The 22,326-nt window shown below is 40.8% G+C and overlaps 1 protein-coding gene across 3 annotated transcripts in view; it reads left to right on the forward strand.

Annotated features, from left to right (window-relative positions):
* Positions 1 to 17,425, forward strand: part of Stk39 (serine/threonine kinase 39) — a 272,078-nt gene extending 254,653 nt beyond the window's left edge. For 2 of the 3 annotated variants that reach the window (XM_010606914.3, XM_010606915.3), the window contains 2 exons: positions 6,669 to 6,733; positions 15,928 to 17,425. In XM_010606914.3, the coding sequence (XP_010605216.1) occupies positions 6,669 to 6,733; positions 15,928 to 16,002 (140 nt within the window). In that variant the 3' untranslated portion in view covers positions 16,003 to 17,425. The remainder of the gene's footprint in view (positions 1 to 6,668; positions 6,734 to 15,927) is intronic. The other variant, XM_010606916.2, reaches the window with a different exon arrangement.
* Positions 17,426 to 22,326: the final 4,901 nt, after the last annotated feature.

Here is a 22,326-nt window from a genome sequence, read left to right on the forward strand (position 1 = left end):
TTTTTTTTTTTTTTTGTACTGGAGATGGAACTCAGGACCTTGCACTTGCAAGGCAGGTGCATTGCCACTGAGCTAAATCCCCAGCTACAGTGCTATTGATTATACCATTTCATTGCTTTCAAAATGAGCAATAATAACATAATGATTTTTGGATGCTTCCATTACTGTGCTGTCTGCTAGTTCATAAAACTCTACCATAAACACATTAGAGGAAATTCAGGATCAAAATATCAGTTTTACGGTTGTGTTTTAAAGAACAGATTTGGTTTTAGCCAGTTTTCCCATGCCAACCTGTTTCAGGTTCTCACATTGTGCACGAGATGACAGTAACAAACTGGAATTCACCCAAATCCTAAGCAAAATAGCAGGTGTATGTCTGTTTCTTTTATTTCCCATAGATTACTTCCACTGTGTGTGAGCAGAAGTAATACGCAAGCCTGTTTGACATTTTGGTCCCCAAACCTGCTTGCTTATATTACCTGTAACAAGCCTAGTATCTTTTCTAACTACTGCTTTTTCTCCCCATCCAGAATTTGATTTGAGTGAAATACAAATAAAAATTATATGTAATATACTAACTTCCCATTTTTCTCAAATACTTTATCATTTCCATTGTCTCATAAATTTGATAACGCGAGACACACCTTGAAGGTTATGATGTCATGTCTGTGCTTGTGCGGTCTTAGAGTTTTCCGGGGGAAAAGCTGGAGGCGTAGATATATATGCAAGTAATTTTTGAGGAGTACTTTCAAGATCAAGAGTGCATGGAATTTGGCAGAAGGAGGAATTCTGGTGTGTTTCATCCAGAGCAAAAGCCTCTCTTGGCAAAGGGAGCTTTGGAGCAGAGAACCCAGGAACGTCCAATCCGAGGAAGCAGGGCCCTTTTACTCTCATAAACTGTCACTGGGGAGCGGGCCTAGCCTGGGTAAAGACAACCATTTGTGGCCAAGAGGGACTGAGCTGAGTTATCAGCCACAGACCCTAGCAGACGGAAAGCAGTTGCCTCATTCCCGCAGAAGTGACCTGGGTATCACACCTACCTGCGACAGTCCACCTCTTGCACTGCTGGGATCCACCTGGGAACAGTCTTGCAGGACTGATTGCAGCTTCTCGTCTCGTGGTTGCACTGATCCTCATCACGTTCATTCTTCTTGGTTCAGTGTAGATTCCTTTCATCTGAACTAGTTCTCTGCTGTTGTCTCTCAGTGGTTTCTCAGGGTAGGTAGGGGGTGAGCTGGAATCTCATCTCAGGAAACCTTTGAATGAGAAATGGTGAATCTTACTTACCCAGTGAATGATACCTCCTACTCAGTTGAAATGATCCAGGAGTTAATTTGCTTTGGGAAAACAAATGGGATTCTCACTTAGTAGACACATTTGTAGAAATTCTTATAAAATATGAGTAATTCTTCTATTGCAGGTTTTAATCTGGGGTTTTTGAGAGTCTTGGAATCCTCTACAATTTTACGCAATATTTTGTGTGCATGCTTCTAGAGGATATTTCTTAGCTACAACTGGATGCTAGGATCTCAAAGATTTATTTCTCATTTACTCATATATTCAACCCAGACTGACCCTCTGTGTGGCACTGGGAATGAGGCAGTGCAGATGACAGATAAGTCTTCCTTAATAGGAGCTTATGTTCTGAGCATGTGGAGTTACCCAAAGAGGCACATAATTCATAAGTATCTAGCATGACACAGGGTGATAAGGACTACAAGCGCAAAGTTCTGGGTGAAGAGATAGTGAGATGGGATGTTTAGGGGTGGTGAATGGGTAATAGCAGACATTGGAAGGGAGTCATCTCTCATGGAAGACAGTGCTTCTAGCAGAGGGCAGGTGGGTTCGGGCGTCCTCAGTGGGAATCTTTTCTACATCCTCCAGGGAGCACACACAGGCCATTACGGTAAAGCAAGGAGAGAAAGAGTATGCTGAGGGATATGGGAGGCGGAGTAGAAGGCCTGAACAGGTGGGCTGTGTAGACCATTGGAGACACCATGGATTTTACAATGAACTGGGAAGACACCAGAAGGTTTTGAAGGAAACGTAGCCCAGTCTGACGGCCAGTCCGCAGGCTCGTCTGATTACCGGGTGAGGCTGGCTGTGGCGGGCAGGGGCAGAAGTGGGGAAACTGTAGGCTGTTGTGGCGCCGAGAGAAGAGAGATCGGTGGCCTCACAGGGTGTACCAGTGGAGGCATGAGAAGCCATTGTAGATATATTTCAAAACGATGCCTTTTACACACAATAAGGTTTTGTCTTGGTCATAAAAATGTTTGAATCTAGCAGAGAAATCAGAATGTACAGATGATTTCAGCACACAGTGAGTGCAGTGGTAGAGACCTAGAAGTGAGTGCAGTCAAGAGAATTATTTTGCCTGGGAATTTAGGGTAGGAAATGGCAAAGTAAATGCTGCAGAGGTAGGTCAAGGCTAGAGAAGGTAAAAGTTTGGACTTCACCTGGAAGTTGAAATGGTATTACCTAAGGAGGCAGCACGCTCGAATTTGTGATCTAGATTCTCCTAGTGACGGATGAGTATGGAAAGAGGACTGCAGAGAGCTGAGACTGCAGACAGGGAAGGTAGTTAAGATACTGCAGGTGTCCAGGGCAGAGGTCACTCACCCGTGTTCATCGTTTCCCTGTAATACACCAAGAACCGCTGTAAGCATTCCGCATGTATTAGCACAATTCGTTCCCAAACATCTCCCTCTCAGGTATGCACCATTAAGGTCCACATTTCACAGATGCACTCCAGCACAGAAAGGCAACCAGAATGACCCCAAGTCCAAGAAAGAGTCAGGATCCGGACACAGGTTCTCTGGCTCAAGAATTCCGTGCATCTCATCCAGACATGACGCTGGGGATTTAGGAACAGGAATAGAGACGATCTCTTATTTTGTCCCAACTGAAGGGTGACTGCCCGTAATTTTGTATCAGTGTGGTTGCATTACCCAGCAGAAGCCTGGTCTCATTTCCTTTTCCCATGCCCAGAGCTTGGATTGCCTCTGTCATTTCGCGCTGTGCGGGGTGCACAGCAGATGTTCAGGGAGTCTCTATTAAAATGGTATTTGGAAGTCATCACCTTGGGAGGCATCCTGAGACCAGGCTTTTACTTCACTGGTTGTGCTCCACACTCCGTGCTCATTGGTCCTCTTCTCCCCACAGCTTTTGCTGGGTGTGAGAGGGAATTGAAGGCACTAACAATCTACCACCAGAGTATCAGAGCCACGGGAGATTACTGTGAAATAAGCTGCTATCTGGGGAGAAAAACGTACACGGGATGAGCAAAAACTTCAGCGAAAGTTTAGATTAAAAAGAATTATTACAGTAAAAGACACATTGCCTTCAGGCTCCCTCAAAACACTCTCCCTTGCTTCCAGCACACTTATCCCATCGTTTTTGCCTCTTTCTGGAGCAGTTCCGGAAGTCCTCTCTCACGTGGGTGTACAGTTCTGTCCTCCGTCACGCATCACTTCTAGGACGGCATGTCCTCGTCCACCTTACTCACCAGAGCTGGCGACATGCAACTCTTGGCTCTTCCCTAAACACAAAATGATCACGAGAGGCAGACAGTTTCAGTTGATTTAGAACATTAAGGCGGCCATGCAGTGCAACTAAGGTATGAAGGAGGACTTCCAGAACTGCTTCGTGAAGCAGCAAGAATGGAGATGTGAGTGCATTCAAAGCTTCTGGGCATGTTTTGAGGCTTGTTAATTGCAGGGTGTCTTTTATTGTAATAATTTCTTTAAAAATTAAACTCAGTATTTTATCACACCTTGTATCTTTCGAGTAATTACTGAGAATACAGTCACCTATTGTAAATATTCACTGAATAACTGTCACTTTTCTAACTGTCAAAATGTGGAGGATTTTAGGAGGAGAGGGAGTTTGTGAGAAAGCAGTGCCTGGAGGCTTCCAGATTTAGTTTGCCAAAGAAAGACGGACTCTACTGCCTCACCTGGATAGATTATCACAGGGTAATTTTATTTCCCTCTCGGTTTAGACCCAGGGAGATTCTGAGCACCAGCAGCTTTTCCATGTAGATCTTAATTATATTATTATAGCTTCACTAAGCATAATATCTATCATACCTACCGTATCATATATATATATTTAAAAGAAGCATCCCGCCTTGACAGGTATTCAGATATTCAAGCCTTATGTGCAATGCAAGTAAACAGAAATAGCAAACACAGCCAGAGGGCTGCAGTCCCTGGGGCCTCAGTGGTGTCCCTGTTTTTCCAAATGGCAGCACAGCAGTTAGTGGCCTGGGGAGGAGGATGGGAAATTCAGAGATCACAGAGTCTGTGTGAATCCAAGGGAATGAGTTTATTTGGGGAAGCTGGATTAGAAAGCTTCAGAAACCCCATTGTGTTTAGAAACTAGAGTCTCTTAAAGTACCAAGTTCAGGGGTCTCCACATGGATGTAAGAAGCCCTAAAAAGTCACAGCCAACCCTACCCAGCCCTTCCTTCTCAGCTCACGTTCCAGGTAAGGAGCATTTTTATTTTTGAAATCCAGGTGCACAGTCAGGAGAAGGTAGAAGACAGTGACACCCATCTTTTTAATGAGCATTGCTACTGAAAGAGAAATTAGCATCACCTTGAATTTTATGTGATGTCAGTTAAATGAAGGTGTTTTATAGCACTTTATAGCAAATTAGAATCAACCAAATTGAAAATAAGCCTAGCAGCTGGGATAAGTAATCAGGTAAGTGGCCAGTTTTTCTATTTTTGCTCTGAGCTGAAGACAGAATTTGAATTTCAAATGTCCCAGAGGTGTGGGGCTCACAATTGAGGAGCCTGGCTCCCAGGATGGTTGTTTAAGATGCCAGCACCTGAGTCTAGCCTTCTGGTCCACAGCCTGCTTTGACCGTTCTGCCATTCCCTGGAAACGGACTGCGGTATCTGTGCATGTACTCAGGAGAGGGTTGTGCATTCGTGTAGGATGCAGCTCTGCTTTTGGCTGAACATTGAAACAGGCTGAAACTAGATGACCCAGAACAAGGCAATACATTAGCCATATTAACTGAGGTACTCTAATGAAAGAACTGAAATTCATAGGAAGACTTTATGGCCACTTTTGAAATCAACCCAAATCAGAGGAATTATGACAGCATGTTTATGTTTTAAGAAAATGGTTACTGTGTTCATTTGATGCAATTTGTATAGAGTCAGGATTCCCTGACATAATCAGTCCTGGGTCCGGCGGACAGGCTTTTCCAGCAGAGCTTTTTACTCCAAGAGCCAGTGTTTCTTTCATGAATTACTGGGTGATTTTAGTATCCAGACTGTTTGGGACATTGCCGACACCCAGAAGCTTGGAGATGCTGAGCACTGTGGGTTTGGTGGCCCAGGACAGGTCTGACGTGTGTGTATGCAAGGCAGGGGGAGGGAGAGAGAGGAGGAGGAGGAGCTGGTAACAGTGAAACCCTGCCAGTCACTCAGAGTGGAAGTACAGTGCTAAGAAGATAAAGTGATGCTTATAATTATGGTTTATAAAGAGAAATCTGAGCAGTGTAGGTTTTCATTTTTTTTTTCCGAAGCTGATGGTTTAGATGAAATAAACTAATCTGCAGTAGGTCTTTGACTCCATCAACCTCAGAGGAAAAAAATGTACAGATTTTCTTCTGTTTTCCATTTCTAAAGTTTCTATTTGAGATACTCTTCTCAAAATATTTGCTTATTATCTTCTCTTAAATTTTTAATCATAAAAATTCAGATAGGTTTTTAGATACCAAACTGCTGAAGCAGCAAGTAATTTGTTTGTTTGTTTGTTTTTTTCCAGTAGTAACTTCTTCCCTAATTAGTAGCCCGCCCTTGATTCTCAGTAGTGGATTAGCCTTGAGGTTTGGATATGGAAAAGGCAAAGTTTTACATTTCCATCATCATTACCTCAAAATAGTCCCCTAAGTCAAAGGAGTAGCTGGGAAAAGCTGACTCCTCTACTTAGGTATCAGATGCATCATAACACCAGAGAGAGCAGGACAGGTTTCTGATGGATCCAACTGATCCCGAAAACATATCTTCAGTACTGAGTTACCAGCTCACAACCTCTGGTGCGTGACCCTGTTCAGCAGACTCAGGTATTGTTCAAGGTAGCACTTCACAAGTCTGACAGATCACTGTGTTCTGAAAGCATTAAAATGCACGCCTGAGTTGTAGAGGTCACCCACTGTATTTTGTTGCTTAGACAAAAATGGGTGCAGAGAATTGAGTGAATTTATGAGCCAGGAGTTCATATGTGCTGACCTGTTCTTTCCCAAGAAAGTTTTTTGTAGTTTCCTCTTTGTTTTGTACTGCCCTCTCCTGGCTAATAAATTTCTTAGTAATGAGTGTTTAGACGAACAAAGTGGCTGAGGCTGGAGACTGCAGTCATTTCTGTGTTCCACTAGAAAGGAATTTTAAATTTTATTATTTGAAATGTGGGGTTGACGTGCAGTGATTAATTCAGATGTGCATAGATACATGATTGCCAAAATGATACAAATGGTTGTAGAGAATGTCTGTAGGAGAGTAATTCAGTCATTTATATGGACATTGTAATGTCTGTGAAAGAAATGCTTTTGCAGTTTATTGCATCATTAGTCAAGTTTTCTGAGTCATTGATGTGAAAAATCTAGTGTTATTGGAAATAATTTGGATGCTCTTTCTCCATGTTTGTATTTTACAGTGGCTGCTAATTTACAGAAGATTGTAGATGATCCCAAAGCTTTAAAAACATTGACATTTAAGTTGGTAAGTGGAAAGTTCTAGAAAGAAGGTAATATTGGCCATGCTATTGCCACCAAAGAAAAGTAATATAGTTTAATCACCCTATTGTGTGATTTTATTGTTGTTGATGTCTTCTTTGGGGATAAATTTTTGTATTTGTCATTTGCCTCTGCAATATTTGGGAAGATTTTCTGATCATGCCTAGAAATTTCCTCTCCTGTGAGCAGAGCTTGTTCTCTCCCCGTCACATCTTTGATTAAGAGTGGCCGTTTGAGGATCTGAAAGCCTGAATGTACCATTTTGCTTCCAGTGTGTATGGCAACTTGACCATATAAAATTAGACTCTCTTCAAAGCAGCATTCTTACTAAAGCTTGTCCTGAGGTGAAAGCCAAGTGTTTCTAACTTTTAAAAATAGAGACTGATTGTTGTGAAAATGGTGTAGGGAATTGGAAGGGACCACTGTGGAGCTGCTCACTGAAAGCTATGAACAAAGATGCAATGTTTTACATTCACATTTGAAAGCACAGTCACAGGTTTTTGTAGAGCAGATATTTTAACAATTCTTATGCACTAGAGATTTTAAGCACGCTCCGGGTGGTCACAGAGATACGGACTACTGGGCATTCTGAGGTCATTGTGAAGCCATGAGATGGTAGTCATGACTGCAGATGGAGAGAAGGTTCGGATATGGAGGTGAAAGTAACTTTTCCTGGAAGTTTTAGCAAGCGGTACATTAAGGTCAAATAAATGACTCATTTTAAAATTATGGATTAAGCTTGTCAAGAACCACTCAGAATGCCATGAGAAATTGAGGATCTGGATGACCAGCACTTGGCTGTGCAAAGTGTATATTGATGGTCTGTGTTGTTTCTTGTGAAAATTAAGTGAAAAATGTGTGTGGCTGAAAACATTAAATGCTTAGTTACTATAAATGTGAACTTGGGGCTAATTAACTTTTTGGGTCCTGCTTCTCATCTGATTTCAGATAGCCAGACCATGTGATAAAAGAGCAACACAAAGCCAGAAATGGTAGTATAGGCCTGTAATCCCAGGCCTTTGGGAGGTTGAGTCAGGAGGGTCATAAGTTTGAGTCCAGCCTGGGCAACTTAGCAACTTAATGAGATCGTATCTTAATAAAAAAGAAAAACTATATCTGAAGAAATTCTTTATCTTTTCTAATAAAAGAACATTTTATTCAGACATAACAAATTGCAGAATTTATCATCTGGTTTGGGGCTGTACTGTCACCTCTATTCTGTTTCTAATTGATCTGTAGTTTCATAAACAAGTTTTGTTTATGTGAGGACATATGACGAGAAAATGGCACCCTGTGTCAGCATTTCAAGCCAGTATAAATGTCCCTCTAGTTTTTATACCGTCTCCAGAACACCTCACTAATTTTGAATACGTAGACAGAGAAAAGCCTTAGAAACTTCCGTGCTGGCTTTTTCCCACTAGCTGTAAATTTGCTTTTCTGTAAAGCACTGGCCCTTTCTTAGCATCAAAGGTTTTATAAACACAATTACTGTATTCTCTGCAGGCAGGCAGTAAAAATAGTATAACATTTTCCGTCATTCTCTGCTCCAGTCCATGTTATTAGTTTCCTGGATTCTTTCTTGATTCTTCCCTTTTCATCTCTATCTCGAGCACGTTAGGGTCCTGTCATCTTTGGAGCCTGCCCTTCTTGCTGACAGTCCCCACTGTCCAGCTGTGGGTACCACTCTGTGGTAATCCTTCAGAATAAGCCTGCAGGTCCAAAGTGTTCCCAAGGGTTAGGCTCTTCACTTTCCTCTTCTGAAATCCATAGCCCTGAGCACGACACAGCCCTCTGACCAGTGCCCCCTTAGATCTTCTGTGTACCTTAACTCAGGTGGCAAGTGCCTTCCAACTTGAAGCCCGAGCCTCCGTGGGGCATTCTTGGCCACGATCACACATCGGAAGCTGCAGGCTGCTCTGCTCTCTCTCTCCACAGCCGTGTCGTCAGCAGTTGCTCCTCTTAGAGGTGGCCCGGCAACGCATGACTTTGGTGTTCCCTGTATGAATGTGGGTTCCTCCTTTTGGGTGACTGGATACATTCACATCAGCTGAGCCTGAGTCCTTTTTGTACCTTAAAGGTTGAATAATTCTATCTGGCACAGAAGAATCCTAGAAGAAAATCTATACGTGTGTTCCTTCCCACTACAGCTTCACAGTTTGGTCGTGTGGTATTCTCAGTCAATGGAAATTGATGCCTTTCCCCCAAAAGATAGTTAAAGATGTTAAACAAAACTGAACTGGAGACTCACCTTCTATTTTGTCACTTAACTCTGTGTCCAGCCCTTGATGAAGCCTGAGGGGGTTTCTTTGTTGTTACCAGCAGCCAGCCAGGTTTAGATCCACTTGACAGAGCTAATTCGAACCGATTTGGGGGCCTCATCTTCTGTAGGCCACTAACACCCTAGTGATACTTCAGAGACTCACGTGTGCTGCTTTGCTTCATCTCAATTTGGTTATTCCATCGAAGAATAAAAGATCAAAGTGTCACAGCAGCATTGTTCTTCATGAGCTGCCACTGCTGTGGCTGCTACGCGTGGTCCTTTTATCTCTTGGCTGTTTATCATGATTTTAATCTCAGAGGTTTCATTGCTTTCTAAAAAAAGAAAGTCAGGGGCCTTGAAAATTTTCTGAAGAGCCATGTCTTGGCACTGTGGTTCTTTACCTCCTTGTACCATGACATCATTCAGGGGACCATGGGGGCCCTTAAAAAATACCACTAACACCCGGGTCCTATCCTGATAGCTTTTTGTGCAGCCTGGACTTTGGGGATTTTGGTAACACGCCTTGGTGATTGGCAACACGCCTTGCCAAGGTTGAGGCGCACTGTGTAGGTGCCTCGGTGGTCATCATCTTCACCACCCCATCCACCACTTGGTTCAGGTTTGAAGAACGTGTTTGTCTTCATCTTGTGTATCTGCTTGTATAACAAAAGCAGCGGCCCAAGGGGCAAGGATATTGGTTATATAAATGAGTGCGTTTGCTTTTTTCTCTGCCCAGTGAGATCTTTAGCCGTATTGGACAGATAAGATAATACAACGTATATATGTGTATGATTTCCATCCTTGGCATTGCCAGGGGCTGGGAGATCAGAATCTTTTTTAACAAAGTGATTCAGGCACATGGGGCATTTCAGCTCCAGGATTACGTGCTTTGACTCTGACATGTGAATACCTTGCTAGTGTTGTTGTAAGTCATGAGAAAGATTTTTGTGAATATTTTAAGTTATTTTTAAATTTGTTACCTTGAGACTTTGTAATGTAGGTGAAAATCACTCCTTTTAATGTGAATTTTTTTGAATTGCATTAGTGAAAATATGAAATAAAGTATATGTAATTTTCCCTTGAAAGAATACCAGTGTGAATACATGTAATTAATACCCAGTTGGTACACAGTTACACGAGCATTATAGATTTTAGTTGCTGACATTTAATAGCATTGTATCCATTGCAGATAGAGATTTTATAAGCATTTTAGCAATTTTTTAGAAGTATTCCTCTTAGGCATGTTTAGATGCTTCATGACTAGATAAATTATCATTTCACAAAATGTAGGTAAAGTCAAGACTGAAGTGGGTAAAACTAAGAGTTAACTTTCTCCTTTTGATGAGAAGGAGAGGTTGATTTGAAGATCTGAAGGGAAATGGCCAGTTCAAGAATGCTCCTGTAATCCCAGCACTCTGAAGGGCTGAGGCAGGATGGTCTCAAGTAGGAGCCCAGCCCGTGCATTTTAGAGACTTAGGGAAGACCTTAGCTCACAATTAAAGAGGAAAGATAGTGCTGTGCAAAGACCCTGAGTCCAACCAAAAGGGGCACAAGAAAAGAGCCACATGGCAGCTAGGGCCCCTGCTCCTGGACAAAGTGCTGCCTCTCTAGAGGTGGACCCCAGACTGGCTTCACTTAGAGCCTGGAAACTTAATACAAATGGTAATGCTGGGCCCCATCTCAGGCCCCAGAAGTTGGCATCTCCGGGGACTGAAACAGGGGAATCTGTTTTACAAGTTTTCTGAGTGGTTCTGATAAGAACCAAGGCTACAGGAAAGTTCCAGCTCCACACTTTGGGAGGCACTCTCATTCCCTGACTTCACAGCACCTAGTAATCAGTCCTTGGGAAGCTCAAAAACATCCCAGGGCCCGGCCACACCCCAGACCAGGTCAATGACAGACTGTGGAGTGGACGGACACAGGGATTGTATGTTTTTGAGGTCTCTTGCTAATTCTAAAATGCTGCCACATTTGGGGCAGAGGGAATCCTTGGTGACAAATGCTCAGCAGCCATACCATCAACACCTCCTGAGGGCATGAGCCACACCTGCTGGCCCAGCAGGCAGGGTAAGGAGAAGGGGATTCTTGGGAATTAGGGTGCATGTTCACACGATAACACACATGGTACTTTACTCTGTTCTGTAAGTCTCTGATAGTATGTCCGTTTCTCTTTAACAGGGGAGGCACAATTTCACCTGTGCCTTTGAAGGGATTTTTGGGTGGCCCTAAGAACTAAACTGGTGATCAACAAGATAAAAACACAAATTCGTATAAGTCTTAAATGACGTAGGAGTTTTCATAGGGAACCGAAGACACAATAACGCTATTAAAGTTGGACACTTGTAGTGCAATTGGACAGTAAAGAGCAGAAGATTGTGAAATGTAACAAGACAAGGGGACTTGGATGAGGCAAGTGAATATAGAGAATGCCTCCAAACATAGAGGTCGGTCAAAAGGGCTTGTACAGTTTTCTCTGGGCTTTGATTGCCTTCTTCCGGTGCAGGGAGGATTCCTTCCTTGTGGGAGGGTTAGCTCCTGATTTCGGAAAGTCAGAGTGCCTTTTCTGCTGCTTATAGTCTTTAACTTAAAAAACATGCCAGAGTGGTGTATTTTGGAGGGGTACTTGGGGCAAAGGTGGCATGTTCTGAACACCTTCAACTTGAAGCCAAGGCTCAGAAGGTGTAGGTGTCAAACCTCTGAGGTTCCCCAGTACCCACAATTTAAAGCAGGAGAAACTTATTCTGGCCCACAGTTTTTGAAGGTTGAGTGCCCGGTCGGTTAATTCCAAGGCACCAATTGGCATAGTGGAAGGGCCAAGTAGAGAAAAGCTGCTCATCCCTGGAAGCCAGGAAGCAGAGAGAGAAGGGAATGTTCAGAGTCACCAATCTATCCTTCCAGGTCACGTCCCAGTGACCCACAGACTCTGACCATGCAGCACCTCCCAACAGCACAATCAGCTATGGTTGAGCAACGGGCAAGTACAGCGCTGCCGTGATCCCCAGTCTCGCCTCTAAACACACGAGACTTTTGGGGGACACCGTAGATTCAAACCGTAGCACTGGGGAGAACTGATGATGGTGCCACAAATCAAGGCAGCGACATCAAACAACTAATTATTGCTCACTCACTGTAAAAAGGTGAAGTCACTTTTATTTAGGAATTACCCCAAAGAGGCAGGAAGTGGTTTTTATTTTATCTAATCTCAGCCTGAGGATACTTCCCTTTAACATTCCATGTCACAAAGTAGAAATCACTGCTGTATACTGAAGTACCACGATAATCTCCAGGAATTTGTGATATTGTTTGGTTGTGAGCTCAACTTTTGCTTTGTTTTGGTCTGGTTTGGCTGTTTGAGACAGGGTCTCATTATGTAGTTGAGACTGACCTGAAACTCACTTTGTAGCCCAGGCTGGTCTCAAACTCACACAGAACCTCCTGCCTCAGCCTCCCAAGTGCTGGGATTACAGGTGTGCGCCACCACGCCTGGCCTCAACTTTTTAAAAATGAAATGCTATTTTTATTAGGAAGAATGACTGTTAAACTGTTATTTTTGTTAACATATAGTGAGTTTAATATTTGGTATTTGGTGGGCTTTTTTCCTCCAAAGTGAACAAAGTAAAATTGACCCTTGAGAAACAAAGGACAGTATTTGTTGTCAATGATAAATTAAAGCTTTCAAGTAAAAATAAGACTTTAGAAAACTTGCATCTGCCAGTGTAAGCTTGCCAGCCCCCCATGAGATTGATTGGATTGATGATGCACCCATATTAATGAATATGATTTGTTGACATTATATAATGAAACTTTCATATTTATAATGAAAAATGTTAACATTTGGAAGATCTGCAAAAACTCAGTGATGCTTAAAAATCATGCAAGAATAAAAGATCCATTCCAAAGGCAAAGCTACATGAATGGATTTTAATGTAACAGAGTACAAAAAGTTCAGTGCTACAGCTTTACATTCCACATCACAAATAAAATAACCTTTAAGAATGTACTACTTAGGGCTGGGATTTAGCTCAGTGGTGCCACCGACTGCCTCACAAGCACAAGGTCCTGAGTTCAATCTCCGGTACCACAGGAAAAAAAAAAAAAAAAAAAAAAAAAAAAAAAAAAAAAAAAAAAAAAAAGAAACTACTACTTAGAAGGTTTGATATACTAGCAAATGTTATCCACAGCTATTTGGAAGACCTATTTAAATGTTCTTCCCTTTTCTAAGTACGTGTTTGTATGAGGCTGTTTTTTTTTTCTTCTTTCTTTTTCTCCAAGAGAAACAACATAATGTAGTGAGAAATATGGAGAAATATGTATAAGAATCCAGCTGTCTTCTATGAAGCAAGACATTACAGAGGTTTGCAAAAGTGGAAAGCAGTATCCATCTTTTCAGTGGTTTTGTTGTTAGTTTTTGGTTAGGGGCACTGTGGTTACTTTTCAAGATAGGTTTTATTTTGTCAACATTTAGTGAGTTTATTATTACTAATGTATAATGAATCAAGTATTTAAGTATTTCTGTTTTAATTGCTAAGACTGTAAAATAAATGTAACCTACATAAGCATGCTTTGTTTTCAAGTATAATGATTATTACATTATTTCAAAATATTTTGTACATATTATTTTACTGCTAAACTATTATAAAACTTTCTCAGCTTTAATTGCCAAGACAGTGAGTACAAGAAAATAACCCTCACAAAAAAACTTTTTTCTCTGAGTTTCAGAATCAGTTGCGAATTGTCCTCCTTTTTGTGCTGCAGGCACAGACAGGGAGAGGAGAGGCGAAAGGAGAGCACAGTGGTTTAGGGAGAGCAGGAGGTGAGGAGGGCCTGGCTGAGTGCCTTGGAGCGAACACACCCTTCCTCCGGGGCCAGTCCGGGAAACAAGCAAGGCAGGAAAGTGGCCAGAAGCTGGGCACAGAGGTGGGACTTGCTTCGTCTATCTTGAAAACCTTCGGAAGCCTCCCCATAGCCCCTCTGCCCATCAGTAACCACAGGCTGGCCACCCTCTCTCACTGTCATCTCCCTGCTTCTGTCACTCCACCAGAAGGGGTTTTTCTTTGGTTTCCAGACAGTATGACCACTATTGAACATTTTGTTTTTATTCCTAGACATTTTAACCTCCTGATATTCACATTGCCAAACGTCTGATGTAGCTTTGAAGCTTCTGATACACTGTGAAGCTTCTCATGTACTTCCCACTTGCAGTGTGAGCCTGTTTTGTCACCAGCAGCAGCAGAGTTGGTCCTCAGATGTTTGTCCGTCACCTGGTCCTCACAGATTGTCTCTGCCAACGTTCAGTGGGTTGAGTAGGTGATGTTAGCAAGAACTACACAGGAGAGAAGAGGGGGAGGTTTCAGAGGGTAGACGGACAAATTGGTAATGAAATGAGGAAGTGGCAGGGGAGGTGACTATTGCAGTTTCAGTGTGGCAGACACCTCCTGGAGAAGGCTCAGCTGAAACGCCTGCTGTGCCTGTGAATCCTTGTTAATAGTGAAAGGCAATGGAGCCTCTCTGATCTCACTGCCCCTGGCAACACACACAATGAAAATTACACTTTACTGAATAGCTCATCTGTCAAAGGAAACTAGAGGTATCATTGGCCGGGCACAAAGAAGATGCCAATCTTTGGATGATGCTAATATTCCAACCCTGTAGGCTACTGATTTTCTTACATAAGCATTAATGACTTAATACTGAATGTCATTTGAAAGACAGTTATTTAAAACTTTTAAAATATTTTAAATGTATTCTAGTTAGCTGCTTTTGTATTGGAAAATGCTCGCATTGATAGGCTTGTTTTATGTACTTTTTTGGAACATGCTAAACAAACACATGCCTGAAAGTGGTGCTTACAGTAAGGTAGTAAGGTAGGTTACTTGTAATGATTGGAATGGTCTGTTTTCCAAAGGAAACTAATAGTTTTTGACAATCATTTAGCAGGAATTAAACCCAGGAGAGGTTTTTATGATCTTTTGGTAATTAATCATCCATTCCCATGCACTCATCAAACTGTTTTCTCTGTATTTGTGGTTCCTACATAATGTCCATTCTGATTTATGTACTGTAGGGTAAAGAGGAGACTTAGACTGGTGACATGTGAGTGCTGTTGGTATGCATGTGTGTCTGTGCACGTGTATGTAAAAGAGGGAGGAGGAAACAATGGCTTATTTCTAGCTCTTTCTAATTTTAAACTGAGAAAAACAAAGCATCGGACACACTATAATTTGGGCCAATTCAAGACAATTAATAAGGTCCTAAAATACTACAACAAAATTTTACTTTCGGTAAAGAATTTTGTTATGTGTTTGTTCATCAGCTCTCTGTTACTATAATAAACATACCTGAGACAATCAACTTACAAAGAGAAAAGGTTTATTTGGGCTCACAGTTTCAGAGGCTCCAGTCCTGATCAGTTGGCCCTGTTGTTTTGGGCCTGTGGCAAAGTAGTACACTGTGGTTAGGTTGCATGGCAGAGCAAAATCACTCACCTCAACACTGGGAAGCAAAAAAGAGAGGGAGGTACTGAGCTCACAGGGTCCCTCTCTAGGGCATAGTCCAGTGACTGAAATACCTCCCACTAAACCCCATTCTGAAAGGTCCCACCACCTCCCTGTCACACCACGATGAGGACATCATGTTTTCTCGGCCGTTCCACAGTTGAAGCCTGGAGAGGTGTTGTTCTAATACAACACTTCCTTCCCCACTTTTGTTCTATGCTTGTTGGCCCAATGGCCAGATTTCTGCAGATACATAGCACCCGGTAGCCATTCACAAGGGTGGTTCTTGGGATCTACCCTGAAAGAACTGGCAGTGTGGTTCCGTTACACACTGTGCCTGTGCTTGAATCTGCCATCGCACGAATACATTTTGTTAAATCCATAGCGGTGACAGTTTAGGACTGAAGGTTTCCTTTTCTCTTTCAGGCTTCTGGCTGTGATGGATCAGAGATTCCTGATGAAGTGAAGCTGATTGGGTTTGCTCAGTTGAGTGTGAGCTGATGATTGTCCCTGGCCAGCGCCCTGATCTGTCGTGCCCGACTCCCCACCCCCCCACCCCTGACTCCCAGTTCCCAGCAAAATTGGAATATTGTGAAGAGCCTGGCTTTACTGAAATGGGATAAAAATAATTTTTTAAAACTTGCAACCCTCTGAGTTCTGCTTTATTCTCTAGCAGTCCACACTTTGAGAGCAAGCAAATGCCACAGCTGCACGACGGTGGCTGATTTTTCCAAAAGCTGTTTAATATTCTTAGCAACCAACTCGGATAGCCCTTAAGTGAAAAGAATCTGAAATACACTCAGGTGGTCCTATTTATTGGCAACAAAAAGAATTTTCTATTAGAAGCCTATTTCTCCTTTCACTGTTATTATTTCTGTTATAATAGTTTAATTGTACATTTGACATTACTGCCTCTTTTATGTTGTACGTAGAAATTAATAGACTTATAAAATTAAGATTTATTAGCCAGACTTGAATTCTAGTTTTAAAACTGACTGTGAATTTTATTTTTCATATATTTATGCATTACACACCTTAGCTATAAGAAAAAAGTTTTGATTATATGCTTCTTTTGCAGTTAATCTCTTGTTATTTAAACAAAAAAAGTTGCGGGTCTATCTTTAGAGTCTTTGTAACTTCTGATTTTTGAAGTGACTGAATTAGGAACTTGGATGCTTATTCTTTTGGTTTATTTGCCTAAAAACCAATCTACAACCTGATTGTCTCTTGGGAGAGGGAGGTGCCTTGAAAACTTTCATATTAAGAATGTGCCTGAGGCTTTTTTCTTTGGAAGAGTCTCAGATCTAAAATTTCCTCTACATAAGGTGGCATATGTAAGTTTTGCTTCATTGGAACATTTAGAATGCTATAAAAAAATGTTGCCATTCTGTTAGATTGCTAACAATATACTTATTCCTGATTTGGCTCTCCATAAGTGATAGGATTTGTTATTCCGAAGGTGATAAACTTGAAAATACCAGAATCTTGAGTTTTACTTGAAATTCTGCAGCATTCCCAGGTGAAGTGAAAATAATAGAAAGGGTTTTGTGCAATGACTAAAAGATAAAAGTGCAGTTAAGTTTCAAGAATAAATACTTTCAACCCAATTAGCCTCTGCTTGACCATGTATTATGGAACTAGTGAATCTTAGGATTTTGGAAATTGGAGTCTCAACTTTCAGGGAGGCGGGCTCCTGGGATGGTACCATTGCTCTTTCCTAGCTAACCCTAGATATGGCAGCTCTTTAATGTACTTTAAAAAGCAAATATATATTACTAAGGAAAAAAAGTTATTTATAATTGCCTTGTCATAATTGTTAAGGTGTTCTAGAGCCATTTGCAAACAATTTAATGTAATTTCATTCCATTCTATTGTTTACATGATTACTCAAAAGATGACTGCAAAGGTAAAAGGAAAATAAAGTGTATTGCACAGTGAAATTGTGTTACATTCCTTTCCTCCATCTCATGTTATCTGCTTGGCTGCAATAATATTTAGCACTTTCATAAAACACCTAGTAAGAATTAACTAGTGAGAGGTGCCCCAGAGGAAGAGTAAGGCATCCATCCAGTCTCAGAGAATTGGATTTGACAACTAACTGGAATTAGCTTGAGGAGAAAAGAAAAGGCAAACGGTCACACTCCATGTAGATAGCTTTTGAATTAAAAACAGCAGGGCTTCAGGGGACAATAGAGAATAATTCCTTCCAACCACTTCATTCACTTCAGTGCTAGGGATGCTGAGGCCCAGAGTGATTAAGTGACTAGTCCAAGTCCTTCACAGAGCCGCTTGCCAGCTGGCCTGCCAGGTCCAGCTTTCCCGATGTTTGGAACACACTCTTTAAACAGTCTTCTGTACAGTTTGTGGGTAAAAACAGTGTAAGCCACGACTGTTGTCTTCTACTCAAAGAATAAAATACACATGAACACTGGAGAACTTTGCAGCCTGGTAATAAATATTGTTTAATACTGTATTTACACTCATTTCTATATCTTTTCTAAAAACACTTGAAGTAGCTATGTACATTTATGCAATAAGATAAAGACTTAAAAACAATTTAGGATGGAGGGACAATAGAAATTGGTTTAGAAGGCGAATACTAAGTGTTAGAACACACACAAAAAATTTACCCCTTTAATACCTGCATGATTCTTTTTTTTTTTTTTTTTTTTTTTTTTGGTACCGGGGATTGAACTCGGGTCCTTGCACTTGCCAGGTAGGCCACTGAACCGCCGAGCTAAATCCCCGGCCCCCTGCATGATTCTTAAAGTAAGAGCTTCCTAAATACCATACTAACTAGGCTAAGTATTTACAATGCAATCCCTATCCAAGGTCCAAAATTCTACTTTGTACAGAAATAGAAAAAAAGGAATCCTGAAATTTGTATGGAACCACAAAAAATGCTGGTTAGCTAAAGCATTTTGAGCAAGAGAAAACTGGAAACATCACACTTCCTAATTTCAAAATATGTTGTTAGGTTTTAAGAATCCAAGTAGAGTGGTACTGGCATGAAAACAGACATTTAGATCAAGGGAAGAGGAATAAATACATTTACAGTCAATTGATCTTTGGCAATCTATAGGACAAGAGTGCCAAAAATACAACAGGGAAAGAATGGTCTTCTCAAGAAAATATATTGGGAGAACTGGGTGTCTGCACTAGAACAATGAAATTATCTTACTCAAAGTGGGTTAAAGATTTAAAATCTAAGACATGATACTGTAAAATATCTGGAGAAAAATACACCAAGCTCATTGGCATTGGTCTTGGCAATATATATTTTTGATACAACACCAAACTCTTAGCATATGTCAGACTACAAAATCTCCACATGCAAAGGAAACAAAACATGAAGAGGGTCTCTGGATTGGGAGAAAATATTTTTAAACCATGTATCTGGTAAGGATTTAATATCTCAAATATAAAATTAAAAATAGCAAAAATACTCATTAAAATGGGCAAAGGACTTGAATATTTCTCCAAAGATGACATACAGAGAGCCAACAAGACTGAAAAAATGCTAAACATCACTAATTATTAGGGACATGCAAATTAAAGTGACAGAACCATTTATTACCTTATGCCTGCCAGGATGGCTGTTACCAAATACAAATGTTGATAAAAATGTGGAGAAAAGGGAACTATTACATACGATTGGTGGGAATTGTAAATTGGTACAACCATTATGGGAAATAGTATAGTGTTTCTTCAGAAATTACAGATAGAATTATTGTATGATCCAGCACTTTCTCTTCTAGGTCTATATCCACATGAAGTCAATGTCTTAGAGACATCTGCACTTTCATATTATTTGAAGCCTTATTCATTGTAGTTGAGAGAAGGAAAGAAGTGTCTTATCAGTGTATCAATGGACAGGGAAATTCAATAGAACACTATTCAGTCCTTTAAAGGGGGAAATTCATACCATTTGCAACAGAATGGATGACCTTGAAGGATATTATGCTCAGAGGAGTAACCTCGACAGGAAAAGAATCCTGTATGATCTTATTCATGTGTGGAATTGAAAAAATCAAGTTCACAGAGTCAGAGTTGAACAGTAGCGGCCAAAGGCAGGAGAAATGGAGAGATGTTTGTCAAAGGGTATTAAGTTCCTGTTGGGTGATGAGTAAGTTCTAGAGATCTCATTTGTAGCTCAGTGATTATAGTTAATAGTACTGTGTTATATACCGTACATTTGCTGAGAGTAGATCTTCAGGTTCCACACCAAAAAGTACTCTTATGTGAAGAGATGGATTTGTTAATTAGATTGTAGTAATCAGTGTGTGTATCAAAACACTTACACCTTAAAGCACATAATTTTTATTTAAAAAAATAAGAAACATTGGCCATAAGCAAATGATTTTAAAGTGACAGTTGCCTTTGTGTATTTACATAAACTAAAAAGCCAGGCATAATGAATTTGATTTATTAGCTTTTAAAAACATTAATGCAATACTTTCTGGAGATTTTGACTTGGGATAAAATATTTTCAGCAAGAATGATTAATATGTCCAATCCATGTAAAGTAAGTGAATTATTAGAGTACATGCTTAAAATCAAACCAGTAACTCCATCAGCTCATAGACACATTATTTATTAAAAAACACAAATTAGTCCACCCCCCGAAAAGGCTTAACCCACACCCATAGAAATGGATAAGTCATAAGAGATGGTCAAATTTGGGTGCCTCGCTACACATCTATAGTCCTAGCTACTTGGGAGGCTGAGGAAGAAGGACCATGAATCTGAGGACAACTTGGGCAATTTTGCAAAACCCTGTCTCAAAATTTCAAAAGGGCTAGGGATATCTCTCTGTGATGGAGTGCTTGTCTAGGATATAAGGCTCTGGGTTCAATACCGAGTATAACACAAAGAATAAATGGTCAAAAGTACTTGTTTCCAAAATATCCCAGTGATTGCCTAGATATTGACTATAGAGAAAATATGGTCCTTTGCCTTCTATCTTATCTGCCAAACCTACCAGACCAATGGATGCTAGAGCAAATGAGCAACCTCAGGTAAACATGGGTCATAGAGCCAACAGAAGCACACAGAACATACCCCCACATGAATTACGCTTACAAAGCAAGCATCATTAGCTGAAGAGGCTTACTGAGCCCATATAATTTAACTCCTAAGTCATCAAAGGTCTAGGAATGTTGTAAAAGTTACAAGCCTTTGCTATTATTAATTGAATTTGCTATGGAATTATGAAAAGTCGGTGAATGAATAATTCACCTACCTCTTGTATAGAATATCAGTTTAGCAAATCAAGACTAGTATCATGGGAAAATTATTACAGAGGAAACATTGTCTAAATAGAATATTTAGTAAACTAAGAGATCCATAACCTTGAAGAAGGAGAATAGTAATTCTTCTGGTAAAAATGGCATAGTCGATACCCTGATCTAACCTTGACCCCCAAAAACAATTTGGTATTGAACCATTGTGGTGGCAGCATTTTGATAATTTCATGTAAAATTCAAAATGAACATGTAATCAGAATGAGGTTGTGTATGTTCAGGTTTTCACAGGCCTGTCTTTTCTCCTCTGAGTTTTGTGGGACTCTACTAAAGGAAATAAGTGAATTAAAATGAAATGGAAGACAGGAAAAGTACCAGCATGGGCCATAGTAAAATGACAGTGCTGGTCACGCTTTCCAGTAAAGCCTGAGTTCAGCAGCACCACTCTAGTTTCCCATCTTGCATGCTTGAGTGAAGCAAGGCTCTGTACATTATTGACTTTGGCTCGCACAACAGTCCTGTGATTGTGTGTGTGTGTGTGTGTGTGTGCCTGAAGTATAAGATCTGACTGTGGCTTGTGCCAGAAGGTTTGAAAACCACTGCATTAAACCATTCTGAGTGTTTCTTGAGGAATAAGCCAAACTTGTAACTCAAAGCAGTCACCCTGTTAAGCACTTTCCATCCCCCTATCTATTTTTTGTGGTACTGGGGATGAGCTCAGGGCCTCATGGATTAGCCTAGCACTCTACCAAGGAACTACATTCCCAGTCCTTTTCATTTACTTTGAGACCGTCTTGTGAAGTAGGCCAGGCCAGCCTCAAACTTGTGATCCTTCTTCCTCAGCCTTCCCAGTAGCTGCAGTTACAGGTGTGTGCCGTCACACCTGGCCTCTATCATCTCCTTTAATCTTAAATAGCTGTCAGTTAGATCTCATCATTCCCACTTTTAAAATAATAGAACCAAGGCTTGGAAAGACAAAGTGGCCTGAGATAACACAGTAAGTACTGCAATATAAAGCGGGAATTTATATGAGGGTATATGTGGTTCTGAAGCCCATATTCTTATCAAATGAGCCCGCCTTCAAATATAATACAGGAAACATTTTATCTCACGTTTGCTCTAGGCCAAGCAGTAAAGGGTTTTCCCTCGTTATCTTCTTAAACCTGAAATCTAGGAAGTCAGTTTACCGCATGCATCTTACGAGTTAGGAAATAGAAGTATAGCGTTCTTAAGTAACTCCTCAAACGCCTGGATTTGAACCTGAATCAGTCTGACTCCAAAGCATTTTCATTCTGCTACGCTGCCTTTCTGAGTGCAAATCCAGGATTTGTAGGATCTGAATTTTATATGGTTTGGGGTTGAGGATTGAGTTTTGGGTCCAAAATTGTGTGCAGAGTATTAGGCAGAGAATCTTGGCAGGGACCCTGAAGCATGTCCCTGATGATTGCCATGGAGCCATAAATACTACTCTTGCTTTTCATTTCATTATTTATAACCTTTTTGTTCATCAGACTTTTGTGATCTGGCTTCTAAATCTAGGAAGGTAAATAATTTTCCTAAAATCCAAAAACCAGACATAGTT

Source organism: Fukomys damarensis, unplaced genomic scaffold (genome assembly GCF_012274545.1).
Source record: "Fukomys damarensis isolate Sample0158 unplaced genomic scaffold, DMR_v1.0_HiC HiC_scaffold_26, whole genome shotgun sequence".
Lineage (NCBI taxonomy): Eukaryota > Metazoa > Chordata > Mammalia > Rodentia > Bathyergidae > Fukomys > Fukomys damarensis.